This window comes from Chanodichthys erythropterus, chromosome 9, assembly GCF_024489055.1.
Source record: "Chanodichthys erythropterus isolate Z2021 chromosome 9, ASM2448905v1, whole genome shotgun sequence".
Classification (NCBI taxonomy): domain Eukaryota; kingdom Metazoa; phylum Chordata; class Actinopteri; order Cypriniformes; family Xenocyprididae; genus Chanodichthys; species Chanodichthys erythropterus.
The window spans coordinates 7,190,832-7,215,988 of record NC_090229.1 but is presented as its reverse complement, the minus strand read 5'-3'; the positions used below and the strand labels follow the sequence as shown (position 1 = coordinate 7,215,988).

Sequence of the window (25,157 nt, the reverse complement as noted above, 5' to 3'; positions counted from 1 at the left end):
AAACAAGCCAATGGAATTGGCGTGCGATATTTGCATAATGCGCACCGCCCCCGACAGGTGTATATAAATAGGATCAGATGCAATCGCACTCTGTTTTTCGCTGAGGAGACAACTGGTGTCCGCACTACAGCGAGGGTACAGAAACTGTGGCGACGGGACGTACGTCTCCGTTCCCTCCTTCAGGGAACGAGGGTTACATACGTAACCGAGACGATTTATTTAAACATACATTAAATAGCCTAATCAGGATATCACTAAAAGATTAAGTAAAATAATGAATATATTGGCTAATACAGTGCATATATTAAGCTTTTCTGAGGTAAATGCATCATGACATATTGTTGAATACGGACGCTTTCATTGATGTCTTTCCACCGTTGAAACACTGAATGAGCGATTACATGAGATATGACCGTTTCAGTAAGTTGTACTGAATCTTGCAACATACCTTCAGATGTTCTTTCATGTTTATTCTGTAACTAGTATTAAGGAGGAAGAGATGAACACATTCACTTGCGCTCCGCGCTCGCGCTGCCGGTTGAACTGAGGCGCCTGTACAGTGATCTGTCACCCCACATCAAAGCACGTCAAAATGGCATTTTCTGTTTAAACTTCATGATTTCGTGGACAGAATTTGAAGGATGACACTTTGTTTCTTAACGAAAGTAACAAAACGCTGGCTGTACAAATAATGATAATTTCGGTATTTGGCAGTATCTTGATTTTTTTTATTGTGCATCACAATCAAAAATGCAAGTGACAAGAAAGTTTTTTTTATTCATTTGTAGTAGTATTTGTAGTAATATTATATCTAGTAGAAAGCATGTAAAATATAAATATTTAAAGACACACATAAGAACATAAAATATGAATTTATGTGAAATGCATAGTAGCCAAAAAATGTATTTATTGATTTTGCACCCACTTATATTTTCCACTGTGTGTTATGACTCGGCTCAGCTTGCTTTATTTTGGCTCGGTTTGCTTTTCCACTGCAGTTTAGTAGCACTTCAAAGTGGCTGGGATTATAGACTGATTGTTATAGTTGCGCTGCCTCTTGCCGTGGATCCGCTCCTCGGCTACCAACGAGTCTGGCACTTTGTCTGCTGACCACGATACAGCCATTTTCTTTTTTCAAGTTGTGGGCAATGGTCGTTTAAAGCAAGTCATTTAAATAAGTTGTGCGAACAAATTATACTGTGGTGGCTGTTGCTGACTAATTAAATCTAGTTGGTTTGGTGTCTAGTGTTTCAAATCCATTGATGCAAATGCGTAAAAATGAAAATGTCGAAATTAAAAGGTCCCGTTCTTCGTGATCCCATGTTTCAAACTTTAGTTAGTGTGTAATGTTGTTGTTAGAGTATAAATAAAATCTGTAAAATTTTAAAGCTCAAAGTTCAATGCCAAGCGAGATATTTTATTGAACAGAAGTCGCCTACATCGAACGGCCAGTTTGGACTACATCCCTCTACTTCCTTCTTTAATGACGTCACTAAAACAGTTTTTTGACTAACCTCTGCCCACAGGAATACACAAGAGTTGCGTTTGTAGAGTGTGTTTGTCGCCATGTCGTCAAAACGCTGTTATTTTCATCCCGCATTCCAATCACTGGGTCTGATTCCGGCTCAAATTGATAGGGTAAAATTAAAGACATGCGCATGCATCTCCACGTTATGGTAAGAGGCGTGACCTTTCCGGGCAAGATGCGCTAAGAGCTGCTGTCGAATCAAACACAGGAACCACTGGCACAATCAGAAATCGTTACGTATTTCTGAAGGAGGGACTTCATAGAACAAGTAAGTCATCAGCCCGTTTTTATGACAGTGGAAACAGTGGTATACAGATAAGTAAATTATGTGTTTTTTTTACACACGGGTAAAAAAATCAGAGCCAAATAGTGCATCTCAAAATTAAATTATTTAATCAGCAAATCGGTTTTGAAAATGACCGATACTGATAACCATAAAAATGCTGAATATCAGTGCCGATAATTAGCCAGGCCGATAATTGGTGGTCGACCCCTAATCAATATGGCTTGGAACTAAACATATGCCGATATTCGGTAATACGATATATCACGATAATGAATGTACATGATATTGTTACCGTGGGCACCTCAAAATACAGTAAATAATTATTTATCATGAATTATTAACATTTTTATATTACATTTTAAGAATACTTTACCCATCAACCATATAAAATGCACAACACTGCGGTATGCAGTGTCAAGGAGGCACGCGCACTATGTAAACAAACCTAACATGCCTGAGAAGCACAGGAACGCGCTGAATGAAAGTGCACGTTCACTCTCTGACAGCAGAGGGCACTGATGGAACAGCAGAATGCATCGGTTACCCCGGAAACCCTGTAAACAAAGCAGCTGCACTAGTGAAGTTTTTAAAATGCTTCAAACAGCCATTTTTTTTGTATTCGCAATGTTGTTCATCACAACACCAAATACTTAATACTTAAAGACTTATTAGGTTATTTATTTTCAAACTTAAACAATTTTATATTTTAATATGGCGTACAGCATGCCCTAATGATTGAAAAATTTCTGTTTATTGTTCAGTAACACTTGATGACCTAAAGGTGATGATACACGGGGCAACTTTTTGAGCAATGTTGACACAAGGCAACTAATTAGGGCAACAGACAGTTGGCAGCAACTAATCAGAGAGGAGCAAATCTATTGCCAACTCAATAAATACTTTATTATAAACACTTGTTAGGCACTTTGTTTTAACTTTTCAAATATTTTCTTAATTTTTATTAAAAATAAATGCCTTTCCGATCTGATTTGTGACAGGAAAAGGGAGAAGAGCGAGTTCGGCAAAAGGCGGATTCAAACCCGCGTCGATCGCATCAAAAGCTATTGAAATGTCAAACGCCCTACAGCCTACGCTACAACAGACGTTGAAAAATCCCGTCTTTTTAGTATTTAACTGAAATCATTCAATAGCTTTATTACAGCATACACACATTACTTTCGGACAGTTGTTGGTATTTTAAGCAATATATGAGGTAAATTCCCTGTTTTGGGTTGACGCATGACAACTTACTAGCGTAAAAAGATAAAAGTTCACACTCCTTTTCTCTGCTTCACTGCCGCTGAGGGGCCGCCGCTGAGGGGCCGCCATCTTGTTTGAATTTTTTCTGAAATCTCCGAACCGGCCACGTGATCGGCTGCTAACATTCTGATTAGAGGATCTCAAAAAATTGCCCACGACCGATCTAACGTATCCAGATATATATTTGTTGCTCATTCTCAGTGGGAAAGTGCCCAAGCAACGTTGCTCGGCAACATTGCCCGGCAACATTGCTCAAAAAGTTGCCCCGTGTACCTTAAGGCTTCATTAGTTAACATGTTAATTCATTATTACCAAACTGACAATGAAAAATACTTTTATTATAGCATTTATTGCCATTTAAAATAGCATAATCTTAGTTAATGTTATTTTTTTAATGTTTATTAACATTACTAAAATAAAAAGTTGTAATTATTTAATGGACCTAAAACTAATAATGATCAGTTGTATTTTTTAACTAATATTAACAAAAAAATAATACCCTCTGTAACAAATGTAGCTATTGCTCATTCTTAATCTTAGTTAATGCATTAACTAACGTTATGAGACCTTATATAGCGTTACCTGTTGTTCTTTATAATTCTTTTTCACTTTAATCTGTGTGAAACATTTTACTTTATAATTTGTGTACTGCATTATTGTATTTAAATGTTCTTTTTGGTATAAGAAAAAGAGTTCTTAAAGCTGTTATACTATGACAACACTTTTTTTGCAACTTATTTCAATATCGCGATAATACCGAATAAAAGCTTCAGCAATTATTGCAACATGAAAATTTGATACCGTCACATGCCTACTTGGAACCTTGACCAGGAAGAGAGGTATTGTACAGTGGTGCTGTACCGAGCCATACCATGCAGTGGAAAAGCTCCATTACAAATAAGAAAAAAAGCTAAATGCCACAAATATTTGCAATACAGAACTTCAAAAGTAAACCAGAGTAATAAAAAGCTAGTGAAATGTGTAATTGTACAGCAGTAGAGAATAGAGATTTAATTCATGGTTTTTAATTGTAATTTAGTAAAAGTAACCTTCACTTTTGAACATGATTAAAATAAGATGTCGATATTGATAAAATGAATATAATAGCCATTTTACTTTTATGTTGAAAGGGTTTTACTGTTCAGCATGCAGAAAATTATTGGTTCAGTCTAAATTGATTAATTGATCGGTTGCCTCTTCTTTCCTCTTCAGAAACTCTGACCTGTTCTCATATATCAGTATAGTATTATCTGTCCCAGCAATCACTGAACCTGTGGAAACAAATGCATTCTGCTGATTTTTTTCTGATTTGATGGAGCAGTTTAAGAGTGTTAACACTCTGAGGTCTAAAAACGCGCCGGCGCGTTTTGCAGTTTTTTTTTCACATTGCAGCAAAACAGACTTCAAATACTCCGTCATTTTTTGTCATAGAGACATAAGTAATATATCAATTGAAACTATAGAATGTCTTCTTTTATTTATATACACTCAAAGTAAAAACAAAATGTTGTGCTTTTTGTAAAATAAAGAAAACTAACATGATGCGTGATCTCTCCTCTCCCTCTGAACGAAATCCAATCTGATAATTCTCAGAAAATGAACTGTAACTTAGTGAATACTAATCACAGAAAAATTAAACTTATGTCTAAAAAACGTTAAGATGTCAGGTTTTAAATCATGTAAGTCAAATCGAAAACAAACCTTCTGTGTTTATGTAATCTGTATGAAAAGAGAGCCATGTCAGAAGACTGTGATTCAGCTCATTATCCGCTAATGCGGCCACGCCCACGGAGCCAGCGCTATTCAGACGCAAATTTAGAGGCAATACATGCATTCATCATCTCAATCGTGTATTTATTGTCTTGAAAAGTGTTTATCTGGATGTAAAAGTCATGGTTAGCGATCTCTAGAAGACATACAGTTAGTTCCTGTTTACGTTTCTTCTATGGATGAATTTTAGATGAGTTTTTGTTTCTTTAGTGCCCTCCTGCTGCTGTATGAATTGGAAACTCCATTCATGGAATAGCCTCTTCTTCTTTTAGATGAATTTGTGGACTAAAAATGCACAGAGCGCCCTCCGACTTCAAGGATGAATTGAAAACACCAGCGCTCATAGTAATGACAGTGAATATTAAATAAAAATAACTCCTCTGTATAGAAAATTGACATAAGCATATGAGAATCCAATATTTCTCCAAATGTGCATGCTTTTAAACTAAAAGCCTATATTCAGACTCTTTGCATCACAGAAATACATTATATTTTAAAGTATAATATAAAACCATTACTTTATATTGTAATAATATTTTTCTGTATGTTTCATATATCATAATGAGCTTGAGACATCACAGAAGGTTTTTTTTCACAGCCTACCTGACTGAAATGCCTCATTAATATGCAAGTCATTTCAGCTCATTACTATCCAATTCTTTTGTCTTCTCAGGTGAGAATGGCCCATTTTCAGTGGTGATTCACGCCTCCTCGCATACTGTGTTTCTTGGCAAAAAGTGTCTTACAAAAACTAAATGAATATATTGTTTTATATGAAGGAGTAGGCAGCATAATTTTTACATAATTCTGAAGCAAAAATTCTAGTCTACAACCTCCAATACCCAAAAGTCTTGTGAACACAGATTTACTATACTTTATTTGGCCTTATTTCAGTGACTTAAGTTTTTTGTTTTTTCAATAACCACGCATAAATGTTATTCCTTCAAAAACACAAACATGTACATACATGTTCCTCACATATTATTGTAGCCTAGTTTGTGCTGAATACAGTGTAATGACACTTTTTCCATTAATATGTCTATGAAGAACTGAAAAAAGCACAAATGTCAGAGCATGTCAAAACTTCTCCAGGCCCCAAATCAGCCTCAGACTCCAGAGGGTTAACTGTGGTGTGTACAGCAGCATAAATGTGTCAAAACTAGGGATGTCCAGATCACGTTTTTTTGCCCTCGAGTCCGAGTCCGAGTCATTTGATTTTGAGTATCTGCCGATACCGAGTCCCGATCTAATACTCAATAGCCTACATAAAAAAGAATAAAGAAGAGCGAAAAAACAGATCCAGGGACAGTGCTTTTCAGGTTTTTCAGGTATCTAACAGTTTTCAAATAGTAATCAAATATAAAATATCACTGCACATTATTTACTGTATAAAATAAATAAAGATTAATCATTATTGAAGTTACAAAAACGATTCAGTCAAGAGCAGTGAGTGATTTCTTTGTTATTTGTTGATTGATTTAACATTAAATACAGGCAGCAGGAATAGTTGTTTTCCATTTAAGACATGCACGATTCAGTACATATACTGTTCCACATGCGTTGTCTTTCTCGACTAATATACGTTCACTTAAGATGACGGTGTAAATGACTGGATATTAGAGCAGACGGCACTCGCAGTTAACAGTTTACAAAGAGTGACTGTTTTGTCCACGCTTTCTGATTATCGTTGTTGTAACGTTTTGTGCATCTATCGACTGAAACATACATTATCTGAACTCTGTCTGTTTTCCACGTTGCTATTTTAAACAAACCATATTAACCAATAGATGCGTCGTCATTCGAGATGGACTGCAGTGCAAGTGCGGTCCGTAAGTGGAAAACCGTATGGTTCGATTTTTTACCTAGAACCGTTGCACGCCTAATACATATATATCCGAGTCCTGATCGGGAGGTAATGTCCGATTCCGATCGAGTCTGAAACCACATGATCGGGCCCGATTTCCGATCACGGGAATTTCTTTTTTTTTTTTTTTTTTACATGTTCATCACACAATTTTTTTTACTTTGTTCATTTTTTATTTTACCTGATCATAGATTATCCTGCTTATACAAATTCACGGGATCATCGGATCTGGACATCCCTAGTCAAAACACAGCTAAATAAACCTGTAATAAACTCACAATGCATTAAATATTCAAGTCACACGAGCAGGTGGGGTCTTGGGCGCTGTTTCCACCTGGTATTAAGAATGTTTTGGTCGATTGGATCACAAGTGGACAAGGGAAACACATACTCGTTCACACCTGGTGTTTTAATCCATCTCTTTTGTCCACTTTCAACAACTTCTGTCCTGATTTCTTCAAGGGGAGGGTCTATGGGCAGGTAAATGTAGGGGCTTTTTCAGATATTTCGATCTAAAGGACAAAATAAGCCCACGCAATTTACATATGAACGCGTCTGGAGATGACTGAAAAACATATGGAGAGCAGCAGCTTTTGTTTCCTCTCTGACACCTGCAAGACCAGCCGAACATTGTGATTGGTAAGTTTTTTGTCTTCAAACCAAACATGGGTCTTCAGCTGACAAAGTAAATCCTGCCTGGCTAGTGCACTTCCCATAATGTTTACGCGTTAGGTCTTTAGTGGCTGTTCGAACACATTCGTTTTCGACTACCTCTGGATAGGGCTGTCGCGATAACCACAATATCGTAATACTGCGCTTTTGACGAGCCAACCACAGAGGACTGCAAAAACTGCACCAACTGCGATATTTGCATGTTTTCTATTTTTTGAAAGATTATGTCCTTCTCGTTTAAAAATTTATATATGTGTACTAAATATTAAGTAAGTTAATAATGATAACATAATGTGTGATGGTGATTTGCACTAAACAAGCCTCAACAGAGAGAGCCAAGACATATATTCATGAAAAAGGTTGTCATGACTCGTGTCCAAGGATAGCAAAATCTCTGCCTTAGCATCGACGCTTTACTCAGCTGAGCCTTATAAAGTGGCGCTCAACGTTAAAATGATTTAAATCTCTCTTTGAATGGATCAGTGTTTTTGAACGTGTAGTAGAATGAACGGTTTAAAGGTGCCCTAGATTCAAAAATTTTATTTACCTCGGCATAGTTAAATAATAAGAGTTCAGTACATGGAAATGACATACAGTGAGTCTCAAACTCTGTTGTTTCCTCCTTCTTATGTAAATCTCATTTGTTTAAAAGACCTCCGAAGAACAGGCGAATCTCAACATAACACCGACTGTTACATAACAGTTGGGATCATTAATATGTACGCCCCCAATATTTGCATATGCCCATGACCATGATTGTTGCTAATGTACTGTTAAATGTGGTTAAAGTTACCATCGTTTCTTACTGTATTCACGGAGACAAGAGAGCGGTCGCTGTTTTCATTTTTAAACACTTGCAGTCTGTATAATTCATAAGCACAACTTCATTCTTTATAAATCTCTCCAACAGTGTATCGTTAGCCACGGAGCACTATCAAACTCATTCAGAATCAAATGTAAACATTCAAATAAATACTATTAGACATGTTGCATGACGAACACTTGGTAAAGATCCATTTTGAGGGTTATATTAGCTGTGTGAACTTTTTCTTATGTTGTTTAAGGCAAGCGCGAGCTCTTGGGGCATGGAGCACGAGAATTAAAGGGGCCGAACACCCTGAATCGGCGCATTTATAATGATGCCCCAAAATAGGCAGTTAAAAAAATTAAACGCAGAGCTGAGTGACGTTAGTTCTGCTTATACTCGTGAAATAATATTTATAATTATCAGCAGAAAGTCTCTTGTTTAGTCAGATTTGAGGATAGGAACTAACTATTATACATACAACAATAGCCCTACGATCTTATTTATGTTTATGTTCTGTAGATCCTTATTTTGACATTCTCTTTTTACTTCACTTCCTGTTTCAGTGCTCCATTTAGTTTTATTATTGCATATGACCTTGTTTTATATATGTATATATATATGGCGGTAATACCGTATATCGCGCTATTGAGCCACTCAAAAATACCGTAAGGTAAATTCCTTAATTGCAACAGCCCTACCTCTGGAAGTGGTCAAAACGTTTTACACCCCATTTACACCTGTATTTAACGTCTTCCACTTGTGATCAATTCAACCAAAACACATTTTAAACCTGGTGGAAACAGGGCCTAGGTGTTACTTCAGCTCTTTTGAGATCTGTTTGCTTATTCTTTAGAGCTTTTATACAGTACAGTACAGCATTCCCCCCTTCATTTAAAACTAAAAGCTATAACATTAATATAGTTTTATATATGCAAGTGAATATTAGACACCCAGTTGATTGGGTGAAATACATACACACACTTTTAGCTTTTCTCCTGATGATCAGTGCCACAGTCATGATGACGAGACCAACAGCAATGAAGGAGGAAAAGCAGATGAAGAATATAGACACTCCTTTCTTATGATGTTCTGCAGCAAAATCTGAAAGCAAACACAATCAACATGTATGTACAGAGAAAAATATATAGTTACACTCATAGGTTTTGAAAGATAAGGGGCACATTAACCTGATTGACTGTGTTGTGTAGGTATCACTGTAATTTAGAAACACTAATAACCAAAAAGAAATAAATTAGACATGCCTTTGATGTGGCATATATGGGGGTATATGGAAGTAAAATAATGCCAAATGTTTTTGAAATAAAAAGCTTGTTGAATTGCACTATTTGAAAAAAAATATGCATTACATTAGCTGTACTTGCATTTAGATGCACTGTATTTTTAAGGCTTGCATTTTTATGGGCTGAAATTCAACATGGTCGTATATTTAGGCTGTGAATATTTCAATTAAAAATATTTCACACACATTTTCATTATTAAAAATTCAATAATTCATATTCACCTTTTAGATTTCACTTCCAAAATATTCATTCTGTTTAAAAATACAACCTATAAAATTCGACTAGCAATTTTCAGTCCATTTTATTTCGCTTTACAAATTCGCTTCCACAAATTCAGTGGCTCAAATTCGGCAGAAAATTCAACATTTCACATCCGGGAACTGCAGGAAGAGCAGTAGAGTGCCGATGCATCATCTCTATCTGCTGTTAGTCTTCTTCACCAGCAGGTGTCGCTAGCGGCTGTTTAGGAAGACCAAAGCAACGCTAGTAAGTCATCATTCATTCATAAAAACGGATTTACAGAAATGGAGCAAGTGGTAAGTGAATGTGTGATGATTATCAGGGCCAGTATAAATGCAGAAAAGCTGATAAAGACACAAAAGCTGCATTTATGTTTAATTCAGTGTATTTACGCTTACTTTCCCTGTGTAGCTACAGCTTTCTCTCCAGTGAACAAGATAACGTTATTGCCCGATGCTGGTGTACAGATCAAACGTTAAATCTGAGATATACATATATTTCTCTCTGTTGATAAGTTTCCTTAACTTTATATCGCAGCGCAGTGTTGTAATAATAGGGTTTCCCTCATCCGTCATAGGATTCCCCTGCCATCAGGACAAAAACTCTTAACACAGCTTAATGGACTCGTACAGTGATATAAAAGACCAAACTCGCACCTCATTTGTGATGTAGGTTAGACTATATAGGCTCCAAGAAAGCAGATACTGGCATTAAGTTGATTTGACGCTGAACGTTTGATTATAATATTCGCAAATTTAGGGACCGTCTCTAAAGTTACGACATTCTGTATTCACGTTTCTACCTTCAATAGCATTTAAAGAGAATGACTTAGTCACAAAACCAACTCTAAAGTGTTTATCTAGGTGTCAGGTATAATGCAAACCTTTTAGATTATTGATGTTTATTAAAATAAAAGGTAACACTTTATATTAAATAGTTGATATGAACGAACAATGAACTGCACTTCTACAGCACTTACTAATCTTTGTTAATGTTAATTCCAGCATTTACTAATACATTATTAAAATCAAGAGTTGTATTTCTCAACTTTAGTTAATGCATAGTGAAGTAACATGAACAATGAACTGCTGTATTTTTATTAACGTTAACAAAGATGAACAAATACAACAACAAATGTGTTGCTCATGGATAGTTCACATTAGTTAATACATTATGAACCTTACTGTAAAGTGTTTCCAAATAAACTGTCAAGTAATATGTAAAGATTGCTATGTATTTCACTACTGTATTGGATAATTAGAAGCTCAATAACATTTGATGAGAATGATTTACAATCACCAAAACTACCTGTGAAGTGTTCATCTATAGGTGCCAGGTCGAAGAGTGATGCACCCTTCTCTCTCTCTCTCTCTCTCTCTCTCTCTCTCACACACACACACACACATTCAAACACACTCAACTCAAAGTACATGCACATATACTTTTCCTTTTTTTTACACATTCATCACACAATTAGTTCTACTTAGTTAATTTTATTTCTAAATTTTATTTAAAATTTGTATAAGCAGGATAATCTATGATCAGGTAAAATAAAAAATGAACAAAGTAAAAAAAATTGTGTGATGAACATGTAAAAAAAAAAAAAAAAAAGAAATAGTATATATGCATGTGCTTTGAGTGAGGTGTGTTTGAATATGTATATGCGCATGTGTGTCTACAAGATTTTGGTAGAAGGTAGAAACGTGAATACCAAATGTCGTAACTTTAGAGACGGTCCCTAAATTTTCGAATATCATAATCAAACGTTCAGCGTCAAATCAACTTAATGCCAGTATCTGCTTTCTTGGAGCCTATATAGTCTAACCTACATCACAAATGAGGTGCGAGTTTGGTCTTTTATATCACTGTACGAGTCCATTAAGCTGTGTTAAGAGTTTTTGTCCTGATGGCAGGGGAATCCTATGACGGATGAGGGAAACCCTATTATTACAACACCGCGCTGCGATATAAAGTTAAGGAAACTTATCAACAGAGAGAAATATATGTATATCTCAGATTTAACGTTTGATCTGTACACCAGCATCGGGCAATAACGTTATCTTGTTCACTGGAGAGAAAGCTGTAGCTACACAGGGAAAGTAAGCGTAAATACACTGAATTAAACATAAATGCAGCTTTTGTGTCTTTATCAGCTTTTCTGCATTTATACTGGCCCTGATAATCATCACACATTCACTTACCACTTGCTCCATTTCTGTAAATCCGTTTTTATGAATGAATGATGACTTACTAGCGTTGCTTTGGTCTTCCTAAACAGCCGCTAGCGACACCTGCTGGTGAAGAAGACTAACAGCAGATAGAGATGATGCATCGGCACTCTACTGCTCTTCCTGCAGTTCCCGGATGTGAAATGTTGAATTTTCTGCCGAATTTGAGCCACTGAATTTGTGGAAGCGAATTTGTAAAGTGAAATAAAATGGACTGAAAATTTCTAGTCGAATTGTATAGGTTGTATTTTTAAACAGAATTAATATCTTGGAAGTGAAATTTGAAATGTGAATATGAATTATTTAATTTTTAATAATGAAAATGTGTGAAATATTTTTAATTGAAATATTCACAGCTTAAATATACGACTGTGTTGAATTTCATCCCATAAAAATGCAAGCCTTAAAAATACAGTGCATCTAAATGCAAGTACAGCTAATGTAATGCATATTTTTTTTCATTTAGAGCAATTCAACAAGCTTTTCATTTCAAAAACATTTGGCATTAATTTACTTCCATAGGGGTAGTAATGTTCATTTCAAACTGAAATAAATAAATAAGCACGCTGTTACTTTAATATCTAAAATAATACATTAATACAAAACTGTAAATCCACTGATTTACTCTCTGTGTGTCTTGTAATACATATTTGCATACATGTATACCTAATAGAAGCTCAAACCCCTCATGTTGGGTGTTTGTGTTTCTGTAAGATTTAGACATAGTTGTATTTCGATTTATTTTTACAATTTTGAAGAGCTGTTTTTATGACCACTAAACTGTAAAAAAGTAGTACAATTTGTCAAATTAAATTTCTTAACTAAATGTCAACTAATAAGAAAGAAATTATACATACCTTCATTAAAAAAAAAAAAAAAAATCAATAACCAAAATTATCAAAAAGCATCAATACAACCGTGCAAATATGCTGACTTACTCTGTGTCTGGTAATATGGTGTGCTCATATCGGTGGATTGAGCTTCAGTAAAACAGAGAAAAAAACATGAACATTAAATGGCAGTTGGGTGGAACATCCTCCTATTACCCACGGCACAAAAATGGTCCTACTACATGTGACAAACAACAAATAATGTGTGGTTTTTAAAGTGCATACTGCAGGTTTAACATTTTTTTCGAGATGAATATATAACCTTGTACAAAAATACTATATAAAAAGGTACTACAGGGTTTAAAAATGTTTTGCGAGACATAAGGGCATTAATTTAGTAGATAAAGTGATGGTCTCTGTAAAAAATGCTTTTTTTTTCTCAGCGTCGCGTCCTTTTACGTCACTACAGGGAGATGTTCGCAGAGCTCTGTGTTGATTCAGTGCAGAATATATTGGTATTTAGCAACAGCGGCCGTGAATCATTGTGTTTTCGGTAGTGTTTGTATTCTATTTATCATCGTAATGGTAAATTATTGTGTTTGTGGAGGTTGCACAAACATCGAGTACAGAGGTTTACTAACAAGAAAAACTATGCTGCTATCTTCTGTGCCGGGGTTTGTTTTGTGCAGGTGAAGAGACGGGACTTCACTTTACAAGTTAAATCAACATAAATACATTTTGAAGCCTAAATAAAGTGGTCAGATATAAAAAGCTAACAGTAGTCTATAAACGGACTACAGCACACCATGGTCGCGGATTAATTAATTTAATTAATTAATTAATTTAAATGAAATAATGAGCATGTATTAGTATACCACTGTATTATTGCCATTAAACCATTACTGGGAAACCTCATTAATCACTCCACAGGACATGACAAAAACATAATATTTTAAAAGTGTTTAGATTACATTGACAATGAGGAGTCAAAATCCAACGTGCCAGAAAAACAGAGCGTTAGAATTAAAATACTTTTACAGTATAGTTATAGTATGTTTTACCAGATGGGCTGTAGGTGTAGGTCTCACTCTGCTGGTTCACCGCATGATTAATCTTGTGCACACAGGTGAAGGAAACAGGTGATCTCACTTTCACATCAAACACACACTTTTCATTTGAAGAGAGCAGAGGGTTCTTCAGTGTGTAGTTGTATTCACCCTTCAATGACAGCTGGAAAGAGCTCTCAATGAACCTCCTGCCAAATGAACACATCACCATTACATGCTCTCTGTCCTGCATCTGCCTGAACACTGTGATGTTGGGCACTGGGGCATCTGAAACACACAATCATGCTTATTATTAACTTTTTGGTTTTCAAACTGACAGTCAAGATGAAACTGTAAGAAATATAAATATTTAAAGATATATATTATTACACACACACACACACACACACACACACAAACACACACACACACACTTTATACATGAGGTTAACACACACACCACCACCACCACACACCACTCATATAGTGTTGTCAACAATATAGATATTTAAATATATATATATTGTTACTGAAATATCTGAAACAGATCCAATTCTCCTTTTCTGCAGTATATCGATACACCAAATTGAAACACACCTGCCTCCTCACTCGTCTCATTCACTCCATAACAATGTCTGTTAAGTCCTGAATTTCGGCACTGGCTATAATTTTACTCATTCGCACAGGTTTCGCATCCACACTAAAAGTTTATTTAACGCTGTCTCTTGTCTTGTGATGCTTTGCAGATTCTGCTGTGTATTCATGTTATGAATGCTATACACTGCTATACATGGTCATTAAAATAGCGATGTTTCTGTAGTGAATAGTGAATAGTTGTCTTACGTTTTGTGGGGCAGAAGCCCCACTTTTCGTCCGTGTCGTAATCTTTTTCTGTGGAACACCACAGCAAACCATCTTCCCTGCCATCCACAGTGCATTCAGCATACCACTTGCCATAATACTTAAAGGGGAAATGGCATGGTTTCCCAAGTGAATTACCACCTATACTTGCCATCTCTGCAGAACATAAAACAATTACATTAGGGGTTTAAGTTTGATTTAAAATGGTTTAAGAATTTGATCTAAACAACTAAAATGACAATAAGGAAACTGAAGTTTTTCACCTAGTTTAACAAATGGTAACATCATACAAGGAAATTCATAACATAGCATGTTACAAGTCTTAAAAAGTGTCCACATTTCCTAACTGTTAGGTGAATTTTAGTTATACCTTGATATCCACGAGAACACAAATTTTCTTTGGTCCCATAAATCAACCAGCGACTCCAAGAACCTGTTCCTGTATACAACGTCAAACTTTGCTCGTAAGAATTTCCATGGTTCAGGTGCATTGGATGTCCTTTCAACCCAAACAAGGTCTCATCTTTACATTCCCAGGTTTGCACTGGGCTGAGTTCATTACAGGGCAGAAGGATAATTCTGTCCCAGTTTTCAATCTTCTTGGCTCCCAAGCAGAGACTAAAAGAGAGGCTGATGATTCGTGAAGAGGAAATCCATCTGAACTGCTGTGCCGTAGATGATATATCACATGGTGCCACCTGTACCACAGTAGCACTCACAACTATCACACATTTGTTGTGGTCCTCGTTGTAGATTAGGAAGGAGCTGGTGTCTGAATGGAAAATGAAATCAGACACTGTAAAAGGCAACACATTCTATATGTAGCAAATTAACTCAAAGGTGAAATATTAATAATAATTCATAACTCAATATGATTATTAATTACGATTAATTATGAATATGTAAATCTGTTAATCAGATTAACTGGATATAGCTACATTAATCTTATTATTACAATCAATTAACCTGTTGTCCAGGGAACACTCAGTGTTGATTGTTTATTAATTCTAAGAATTGTTCATTTCCAGGTAATGGAAAAGTAACATTCTTATTGTACCGTGCTACTTAGAACATGCAGTCAGGATCTAAATCACTTAAGAGGCAATGTGTTAGCAGACGGAGTCAGAACCAAACAGGTATTGTGCACGGTCTTTATTAACTAACTCACAAACACATAACTAAACTGACAAACAAATAACATACAACGAAGGTCACACACATACGTAGGTCAGAATGAGTAATGATACTAGAGTTGAACCAGAAGAGGTACTGTTACTAGAGCTATAGGAAAAAGTCAAAGGCAGTCTGGAAAAGAATCATCAGTTTCTTCAGTAATAAAAACAACTTTGCTGACAAAGGTAAGTTTTACAAATCAATACTAAATTGCTGTTTAGTGTTAAAATGTACGATACTTGGTTGAGGATAAATCTTGAGGTTTTTGTCTGAAGTTGCTGCCAGTCTTTTCTATGTTGGGTGATGAGCACATGGCTAGGTTGTAGGCCGAGGCTGGCAGGCATAGGCCTACAGGCCTTGGCCTGGAGAGGCCTGCGGCAAAGAGGGTTCTGTTGAGTCGTCCAAAAAGCAAGGAAGGAGAGGGAGTGGCATTTTTCACTGGCTTTTAACCTCTGGTCAAAGTCCAACCTCTTAGGAATGATGGGGCCAATGAAGATTTTGTATTTCCAGGTGAGAACACACCCCCTTGTCTGGGCTTTTATGACCAAGCAGATTAACTGGTTGAGTTTTTGAAGAAGAACTATTAAAGATTTGTGTAATACTAATGTGTTGCATGGGTATGGACATACCACATACACAAGCATTTAAATCTGCTCGCTATGAACCCATAGACAGGCTGAGGTGTCTGAGCACCAAATCCCTGTGTTTGCACAACTGATCCCGGGACTGTGCTAGAATGAGCCAGTCGTCGAGATAGTTGAGAATGCGAACACCCTGTTCTCTCATGGGAACCACGGCTCCCTCCACGACTTTCGTGAAGATGCGGGGAGACAGGGCCAGCCCGAAGGGTAGGACTTGTACTGATATGCTCGACTTTCGAACACGAATCTCAGGAATGGCCTGTGTCGCGGAAGAATTGAAACATGGAAGTACGCGTCCTTCAGGTCAATCGCTGCAAACCAATCTCGGGGACGGATGCACTCGAAAATGCGTTTCTGCGTGAGCATTCTGAATGGTAGCTTGTGGAGGCTCCGATTCAAAACTCGCAGGTGCAAGATCGGTCGTAACCCGCCGCTTTTCTTGGGTACAATGAGGTAGGGGCTGTAGAACCCCGACCTCAAATCGGCTGGAGGGACCGGCTCTATCGCGTCCTTCGCCAGTAGGACTGCGATCTCCGCACGCAGGACAGGGGCATCGGCATCTTTCACTGTAGTGAAGAGGACGTCCCTGAACTTGGGGGGGAAGCCGGGCAAACTGAATCGCAAAGCCGACCCTAATGGTCCGAAGGAGCCAGCGAGACGGACTGGGGAGCGCTAACCCGGCTCGCAGAGACCGTACAAGCAGGACCAAAAGGACCACCGGTGTACCCGCAGCAAGACAGCGAGGTGGAACACAGGGACGCGGCTCGGGGGGCTCTCTTTGTGAGGCGGCCCGAAGTGGCGTCACAGTGTGCTAGGCAACACTTACCTGGCTCCACGGATGGACAGAGGGAGCAGTCGAGGCTTTGGCTGCCCGCTGCTCGCTGCTGTCCGCTGGCGACAGAAGAGGGGGATGAGAGTGGTGAGGTTTTTCACCTCCCACTGCTCTCCAAACCCTCTTCAGACCTGGAAATGGAGGAACTGCTCTTTTAAATTTGGGTACCGCTGCCTCTTGGGTCAGTGGTGGAACAGAAACAAACCCAATAAAAGGATTTACCACCTGGCCCTCCTCCAGGGGTGGAAGAGCAGCCCCACCCATCTCTGGGTCGCCCGTCTCAGGGGTGATTCTCACCAACCAGTTAAACAGCTGCAGAGACGGGAGGCGTCATCTCCCCGCAATGGATACAGCAGAGCCTGCTGGGCCGGAGTTTCTTGCAGGGGACGACACCCTTGACGACGAGCAGACTGAGGGGCGGCCCAAGAGGAACTCAATGGTTTGTCATGGGAAGCTCCCCGATCCGCTACTAACTGAGGAGAACCGCTGGGCTCAGTCCTCGACAGTGTCACCGAAAAGGCCACCTCGTAAGATGGGAGCATTGAGAAAGCATTTAGCTTGACAACCTCTCACACCTCACAAGGTAAGCCAGGGGGCACTTCTGGACCACTGAGGTGGACATCGTCTGGCTGAGGGCCTGCGCCGTGACTTTGATCACGATTAGTCAACAAGCGCAGCTCAACCCCAGCACAGAACTACCCTCATGCAAAAAGAGTGCCTTGGCCTCACATGCAGGGTGGGTGTGGTCTGTGTACAGCCACCCCATCCAAGAGGGTAGTGAGAGAGGAAAAACTTATGCAGATTCTGGCACCTTTGGCATTCCATATTTATGGCACCAATATACCCCCATACTGCCAAGTTTTCCATGCACATCTGGAAGACCCAGGAAAGCATGGCTGTAAACTCAGATAACTGCCATATCTGTCATGATGAATCACAGGAAGCAATTGCAAGTTATGAAGATTTATTCCAATAGAAACAGAGAGACACAAACAGTCAATAATGGTGCAGGCTTCCAGTGACGCAGGGACTGAGATGATCCGTTGAAGGTGAATGATAGTGACGAGAAGTGACGTGAAGATTAATTCCAAGGTCCAGACATAGAACGAACAACGTAGACAACCAACTGGAACTGAAGACGAGATGAACAGGAACTCCGGTCAGGAACAGACGAAAACAATCACGACACAGGACACCAAACAACGATCTGACAATGGAGATGAGAATGAGATGAGTATATATAGGGTGAGAGAATGAGTAGCAGGTGATGAGATGATGAGCGGCAGCTGGATCCACTGATGAGCCGCATGGCCTGGACACGCCCACAAACACACTCACACACACAAGCACAAACACACCCACAGCTGTCACAACACAGAGCACGCGACAAGAAGGAAACAATGTATCTGTGAACCGTGACAATATCAGAAAAGTAGACCTCTTCTGGTGCACCAGAGAGGGCGCTACAATGAAGATTACGCAAGGGAACCGCGCATCTAGAGCGCCGAGCGAGCGCTGGGTTGCCGTGACAACCCGCGCTGCAACCCGGCAGCTCGGCGGCACACGACACGCAGAGGAGCGAGAGGTTTGCTCTCGTTGATCTCCACGGTCTCCCAGAGTGTCGGGCAGACCCGCGGCTGTGCTTTTACACACAAGCGGCAGCTGGCCAACAACAGAGGGGACTCAAGCTTCCCGGAGAAAGAAGAGTCACGACCGGCGTGTCGACGTGATCATGTTCTCATATGAAAACATGAACACCCACGAACATCACTTCAGCACGCGCCCAGACATGTGAAACGGTGATCGTGGCCGTCAGTGAGGACAGGAACGACCGCATCCAGAAACACAAGTAGGATGTCGTCTTTAAAAAGACGCGAATCTACTTGTGTAAGCTCTTTCAGGGACTTTACTCTTTTAGAAGTGCTGAAGCACGCAGGGGAACGGCCACCGCAACACAGACAGGGATTGTGTGCAGCCTGTCGTGTGCTTTCTCTCTCTTTGAAGGCGCTCACTCTTACCAGCCGTAAAAACGGCTTTTCAGCGCTCAAAAGCGCACCGTACCGGCCGTGAGAACAGCCTTCTGACGCTGTCAAACAGCTATTTGCTCAAAAACGGCAAACGAAACAAAAACAGAAAAAGAGAGGACTTCGACCCCGCTGCTGTGCTGTTCGCCCGCACTCGGAAAAAAAGAGAAGTTCAACAAAAAAGCTTGACTCGTCTTCTAGCAGACACTCGCTTGCAGAGAACAGGAACAAACACCGTTCGGCTCCGAAGCGAAAAGCTGAAGATGCAACGCACCTGTTGCTCATTATATACCCGCGCTGCGAGGCGAGCAGCTGATGCATATGATTGCATGCCAATGTGCATTGGCTCGTTTTAGTTACACTCGAAGTAGATTGGCCTCTCTAGCGAGATTCCTATTCGTCGGTCTGTCCGACGGTCTGTCTGGGAACTACTTTTTGCTGTGCGATATATTGCCCCAGAAATAATTGCGAAATGATATTATTGTCATTTAAAGACAATTTTAAGCCACTGAATATACTGTATAATCATAATATAACAGCATAATAATGCAAGTTGGCCTACACACTTTCAAATGACCATGAACTTGACTCTTTAAGAATATATAGATACTGGAATTGAAGTGTCAAAAAAATAATAATGTTGAATAAATAATAAATAACCTTTGCTAACAAAAACTGCAAAATAAGAAGTAGAGAAAAAAAAAAACACTTACAAATGCACAAAAGGCCCTTATATGGAGATTTCCATCTACAGGTTTTTCCCTGACCTTATTTTCTCAGTAAAGTAATGCTGCACGGCGCTATTGTCAGATATGGCCTGTTGAGGTATCTGTTTTTCTAGAGGCATGTTTGAAAAACTTCTTTTAACTTGAGCGCTGCGTCATGCACGAGATACTGCGAAAGACGTGAGTGCAAGAAACAAACACGTTTCCATGGAAAAATGGCGCAGTGGAACGCAAAAACGCGTTCTCTATGAAAACGAGCTAGACGCTCGAGACTGCCTAGACGCTCGAGACTGACGCTCGAGACGAGTCCTAGCTGTGAGCATGCACTAGACGCAGAGACGAAGTTGTCAGGAAAACACTATAACGACTATGGTGCATTTTTCCGTCTGTCGATGTCAGCTCTGTGTATTAAAGAAAGTGTAAACATGATGAGCAATTTCACGAGTTCACATGTACATATAATTCAATGTATTAAACAGGGCTTAAAAATGAAAAAAAAAAATTAAATCGTTCCACTCCGAGCAGAATCGGTAGTTTAACATTTCTGTTCCAGCGTTCCTTCTGCATTATAAACGTTCCGAAACCAGTTTGATTAGAAAAAATAATGGTTAATAACGTTATTTTTTTTAAAAATTGTGCATGTAGCCTACTTAATAATAATACGTACAACATTTTATTTATTAAAAAAACAAAGAGTGTATTTGCTGTCTTAGCCAATAGGCCTACAATTATCTTTTATAACAAGATTCTGTCCAAATGACGAGACGAGACTCGAGATTGAGTTCAAGAGAATGAGACAAGACAAGATTTTTACACACTATTTTTAAGAAATCCTCAATGGCAAAATATATGACTAGAAAAATATTCTGCAGGTGCATTTGAAATGTTTTAACTAATCATCTAGTAATGAATGTCATTTCAGTTCTACTTTCTGAGTATGAATTATCATATGCAGTAAAAGACAACAATACTCAAGTATTGTAAAAGGTTTTGACATTAACTCAACTGACTGACTTCTCTTCTGTATGATTTCAGTCTCTTCAGACCTTGCTGTATATGATTTATGAGCTTCTACAACTTTTGACCTCCTAACTGAACTCCTTTCAACAAACTGATCATAAAAAATAAAAACAGTATAAATAAAATTAGTAACACTTTACAATATGGTCTCATTTATTAACTTACTGTTTGCGCTTAATAAGATCAAGAGAAAACTGTTATTCGTTTTCATGGTAACACTTTACAATAAGTGCAACCATAATCGCACTCTCTCAATATTCAAAGTGCAAATAAGACCAAATTATTCTTTGATACAGAGCAAAGAGATGGTTACAACTACACTGCCCAGCCTAAAATAGCTTTCATATTGAGAGATATTTGTATTCATCAGGGAGCCGCTTTGAAAATGCGGGGTATTGAAATCGCATATTATTTGAATGCGCGCTCGCGTTTACTTTCGCGATCGTGCGTACTCTGTAAACATGGAGCGGCAACGACCGTTATCCGACTGAATTAAATAATTTTTTTTTAAATACAAAGCAAAACTACAGTGGATGCGTAATGTAATATTCTTTTCTAATCATCCTAACACTCTGTCATGGCAATATCACGAGACTACTTTTCACCTCGACGAGAAATCTTGTCACATTTTAATCTCGCGAGATCTCATCACAACCCTATCGAGGTCATGTCCATATATTGTGCGATAAGTCGATATATCGACTATCACAACAGGCCTAGTACGCTCCAGTGACAGCTTTGATATCTTTTTTCTGAGAGTTCAGGCAAACATTTCAGCCAAGGTTTTCCTCAATTTTTAAATTGTGCTTAAAATATTTTTCTTAAAAAAAAAAAAAAAAATGGGTGACAGTAAAATGTATATATTAAAAGTCAGTAGATGATGCCATTGAAGGGTAAACTGTTGTACCACTAACTGGTGAATGAGTACAAAAATTATATTGACTCTTGTCCTTGCACTTTAAAGTATTTTGGAAATGAACACTGACAGATTAAAGAGATTAGATCAGATAACGCACCTGTCACTGAAGTAGAAGTAGTTTGCCATGCATCAGGAGAAGCTGTACAAAAACATAACAAAACTATATTGACTGATATTCTTGTACTTTAAGTGTAAGTGCAAAGTGTATAGCTCTTAACACTCTGAGGTCTAAAAACGCGCCGGCGCGTTTTGCAGGTTTTTTTTCACATTGCAGCAAAACAGACTTCAAATACTCCGTCATTTTTTGTCATAGAGACATAAGTAATATATCAATTGAAACTATAGAATGTCTTCTTTTATTTATATACACTCAAAGTAAAAACAAAATGTTGTGCTTTTTGTAAAATAAAGAAAACTAACATGATGCGTGATCTCTCCTCTCCCTCTGAACGAAATCCAATCTGATAATTCTCAGAAAATGAACTGTAACTTAGTGAATACTAATCACAGAAAAATTAAACTTATGTCTAAAAAACGTTAAGATGTCAGGTTTTAAATCATGTAAGTCAAATCGAAAACAAACCTTCTGTGTTTATGTAATCTGTATGAAAAGAGAGCCATGTCAGAAGACTGTGATTCAGCTCATTATCCGCTAATGCGGCCACGCCCACGGAGCCAGCGCTATTCAGACGCAAATTTAGAGGCAATACATGCATTCATCATCTCAATCGTGTATTTATTGTCTTGAAAAGTGTTTATCTGGATGTAAAAGTCATGGTTAGCGATCTCTAGAAGACATACAGTTAGTTCCTGTTTACGTTTCTTCTATGGATGAATTTTAGATGAGTTTTTGTTTCTTTAGTGCCCTCCTGCTGCTGTATGAATTGGAAACTCCATTCATGGAATAGCCTCTTCTTCTTTTAGATGAATTTGTGGACTAAAAATGCACAGAGCGCCCTCCGACTTCAAGGATGAATTGAAAACACCAGCGCTCATAGTAATGACAGTGAATATTAAATAAAAATAACTCCTCTGTATAGAAAATTGACATAAGCATATGAGAATCCAATATTTCTCCAAATGTGCATGCTTTTAAACTAAAAGCCTATATTCAGACTCTTTGCATCACAGAAATACATTATATTTTAAAGTATAATATAAAACCATTACTTTATATTGTAATAATATTTTTCTGTATGTTTCATATATCATAATGAGCTTGAGACATCACAGAAGGTTTTTTTTCACAGCCTACCTGACTGAAATGCCTCATTAATATGCAAGTCATTTCAGCTCATTACTATCCAATTCTTTTGTCTTCTCAGGTGAGAATGGCCCATTTTCAGTGGTGATTCACGCCTCCTCGCATACTGTGTTTCTTGGCAAAAAGTGTCTTACAAAAACTAAATGAATATATTGTTTTATATGAAGGAGTAGGCAGCATAATTTTTACATAATTCTGAAGCAAAAATTCTAGTCTACAACCTCCAATACCCAAAAGTCTTGTGAACACAGATTTACTATACTTTATTTGGCCTTATTTCAGTGACTTAAGTTTTTTGTTTTTTCAATAACCACGCATAAATGTTATTCCTTCAAAAACACAAACATGTACATACATGTTCCTCACATATTATTGTAGCCTAGTTTGTGCTGAATACAGTGTAATGACACTTTTTCCATTAATATGTCTATGAAGAACTGAAAAAAGCACAAATGTCAGAGCATGTCAAAACTTCTCCAGGCCCCAAATCAGCCTCAGACTCCAGAGGGTTAACTCATAACTCATTCTTATGTTGTTATGTTATTGTTATGTTGTTATGTTATGTTACTAATGTAACAATGTAACCTTATTGTAAACTGTTACCAATAATTGTGTGAGTATCCCTGCCATCCCTGCCGATTCCGATTTCCGATTTACAAAAACACATCAAAAATTATATTGACTCTTGTCCTTGTACTTTAAAGTATTTTGAAAATGAACACTGACAGATTAAAGAGATTAGATCAGATAACGCACCTGTCACTGAAGTAGAAGTAGTTTGCCATGCATCAGGAGAAGCTGTACAAAAACACAACAAAATTATATTGACTGACTAATTTATGGTCATACAGGTAAAAGCAAGACATCATTCATACATTACAAAAGACACTTAAATAACGAAAACAAGCAGAATGTCTGTTTTCTTTTCTAGATCTTTGGAGTGAGCCACAAATAACCACTTTCGTTTAGTTAATCTGTAGACCTAACTAATTAACTAATGTTAACAAATGAAACCTTACTGTTTGTGCTTAATAAGATTAAGAGAAAACTGTTATTCGTTTTCATGGTAACACTTTACAATAAGTGCAACCATAATTGCCCTCTCTCAATATTCAAAGTGCAAATAAGACCAAATTTTTCTTTGATACAGAGCTGAGATGGTTACAACTACACTGCCCAGCCTAAAATAGCTTTCATATTGAGAGATATTTGTATTCATCAGGGAGCCGCTTTGAAAATGCGGGGTATTGAAATCGCATATTATTTGAATGCGCGCTCACGTTTACTTTCACTTTCGCGATTGCGCATACTCTGTAAATATGGAATGGCGGCGACCGTTATCCGACTGAATTTAATGTTTTTTATTTAAATACAAAGCAAAACGACAGTGGAGGCGTAATGTAATATTCTTTCCTAATCATCCTAACACTCTGTAATGGCAATATCACGAGACTACTTTTCGCCTCAACGAGAAATCTCGTCACATTTTAATCTTGCGAGATCTCATCAAACCCCTATCGAGGTCATGTCCATATATTATGCGATAAGTCGATATATCGACTATCGCAACAGGCCTAGTATGCTCCAGTGACAGCTTTGATAACTTTTTTTTATGAGAGTTCAGGCAAACATTTCAGCCAAGGTTTACCTCAATTTTTAAATTGCACTTAAAAATATTTTTCTTAAAGGTCCCGTTTTTCGTGTTTTTTTGAAGCTTTGATTGTGTTAATAGTGTGCAATATAACATGTGTTCATGTTTCGCGTGTAAAAAAACACAGTATTTTTCACATAATTTACTTATCTGTATACCGCTGTTTCCACTGTCATAAAAACGGGCTGATGACTTCCTTGTTCTATGAAGTCCC

General features: G+C 37.9%; 1 protein-coding gene across 1 annotated transcript; it reads right to left on the bottom strand.

The window, feature by feature from the left end:
- Positions 1–999: 999 nt before the first annotated feature.
- On the bottom strand, positions 1,000–24,088 carry LOC137027425 (uncharacterized). The gene is made up of 8 exons (XM_067395609.1): positions 24,049–24,088; positions 22,126–22,167; positions 15,065–15,466; positions 14,677–14,850; positions 13,849–14,121; positions 12,896–12,937; positions 9,170–9,289; positions 1,000–1,106 (listed from the first exon to the last, which is right to left on the bottom strand). Exons 3-8 carry the CDS (start codon positions 15,183–15,185, stop codon positions 1,000–1,002), a joined length of 837 nt encoding a protein of 278 aa, XP_067251710.1. The 5' UTR covers positions 15,186–15,466; positions 22,126–22,167; positions 24,049–24,088.
- Positions 24,089–25,157: the final 1,069 nt, after the last annotated feature.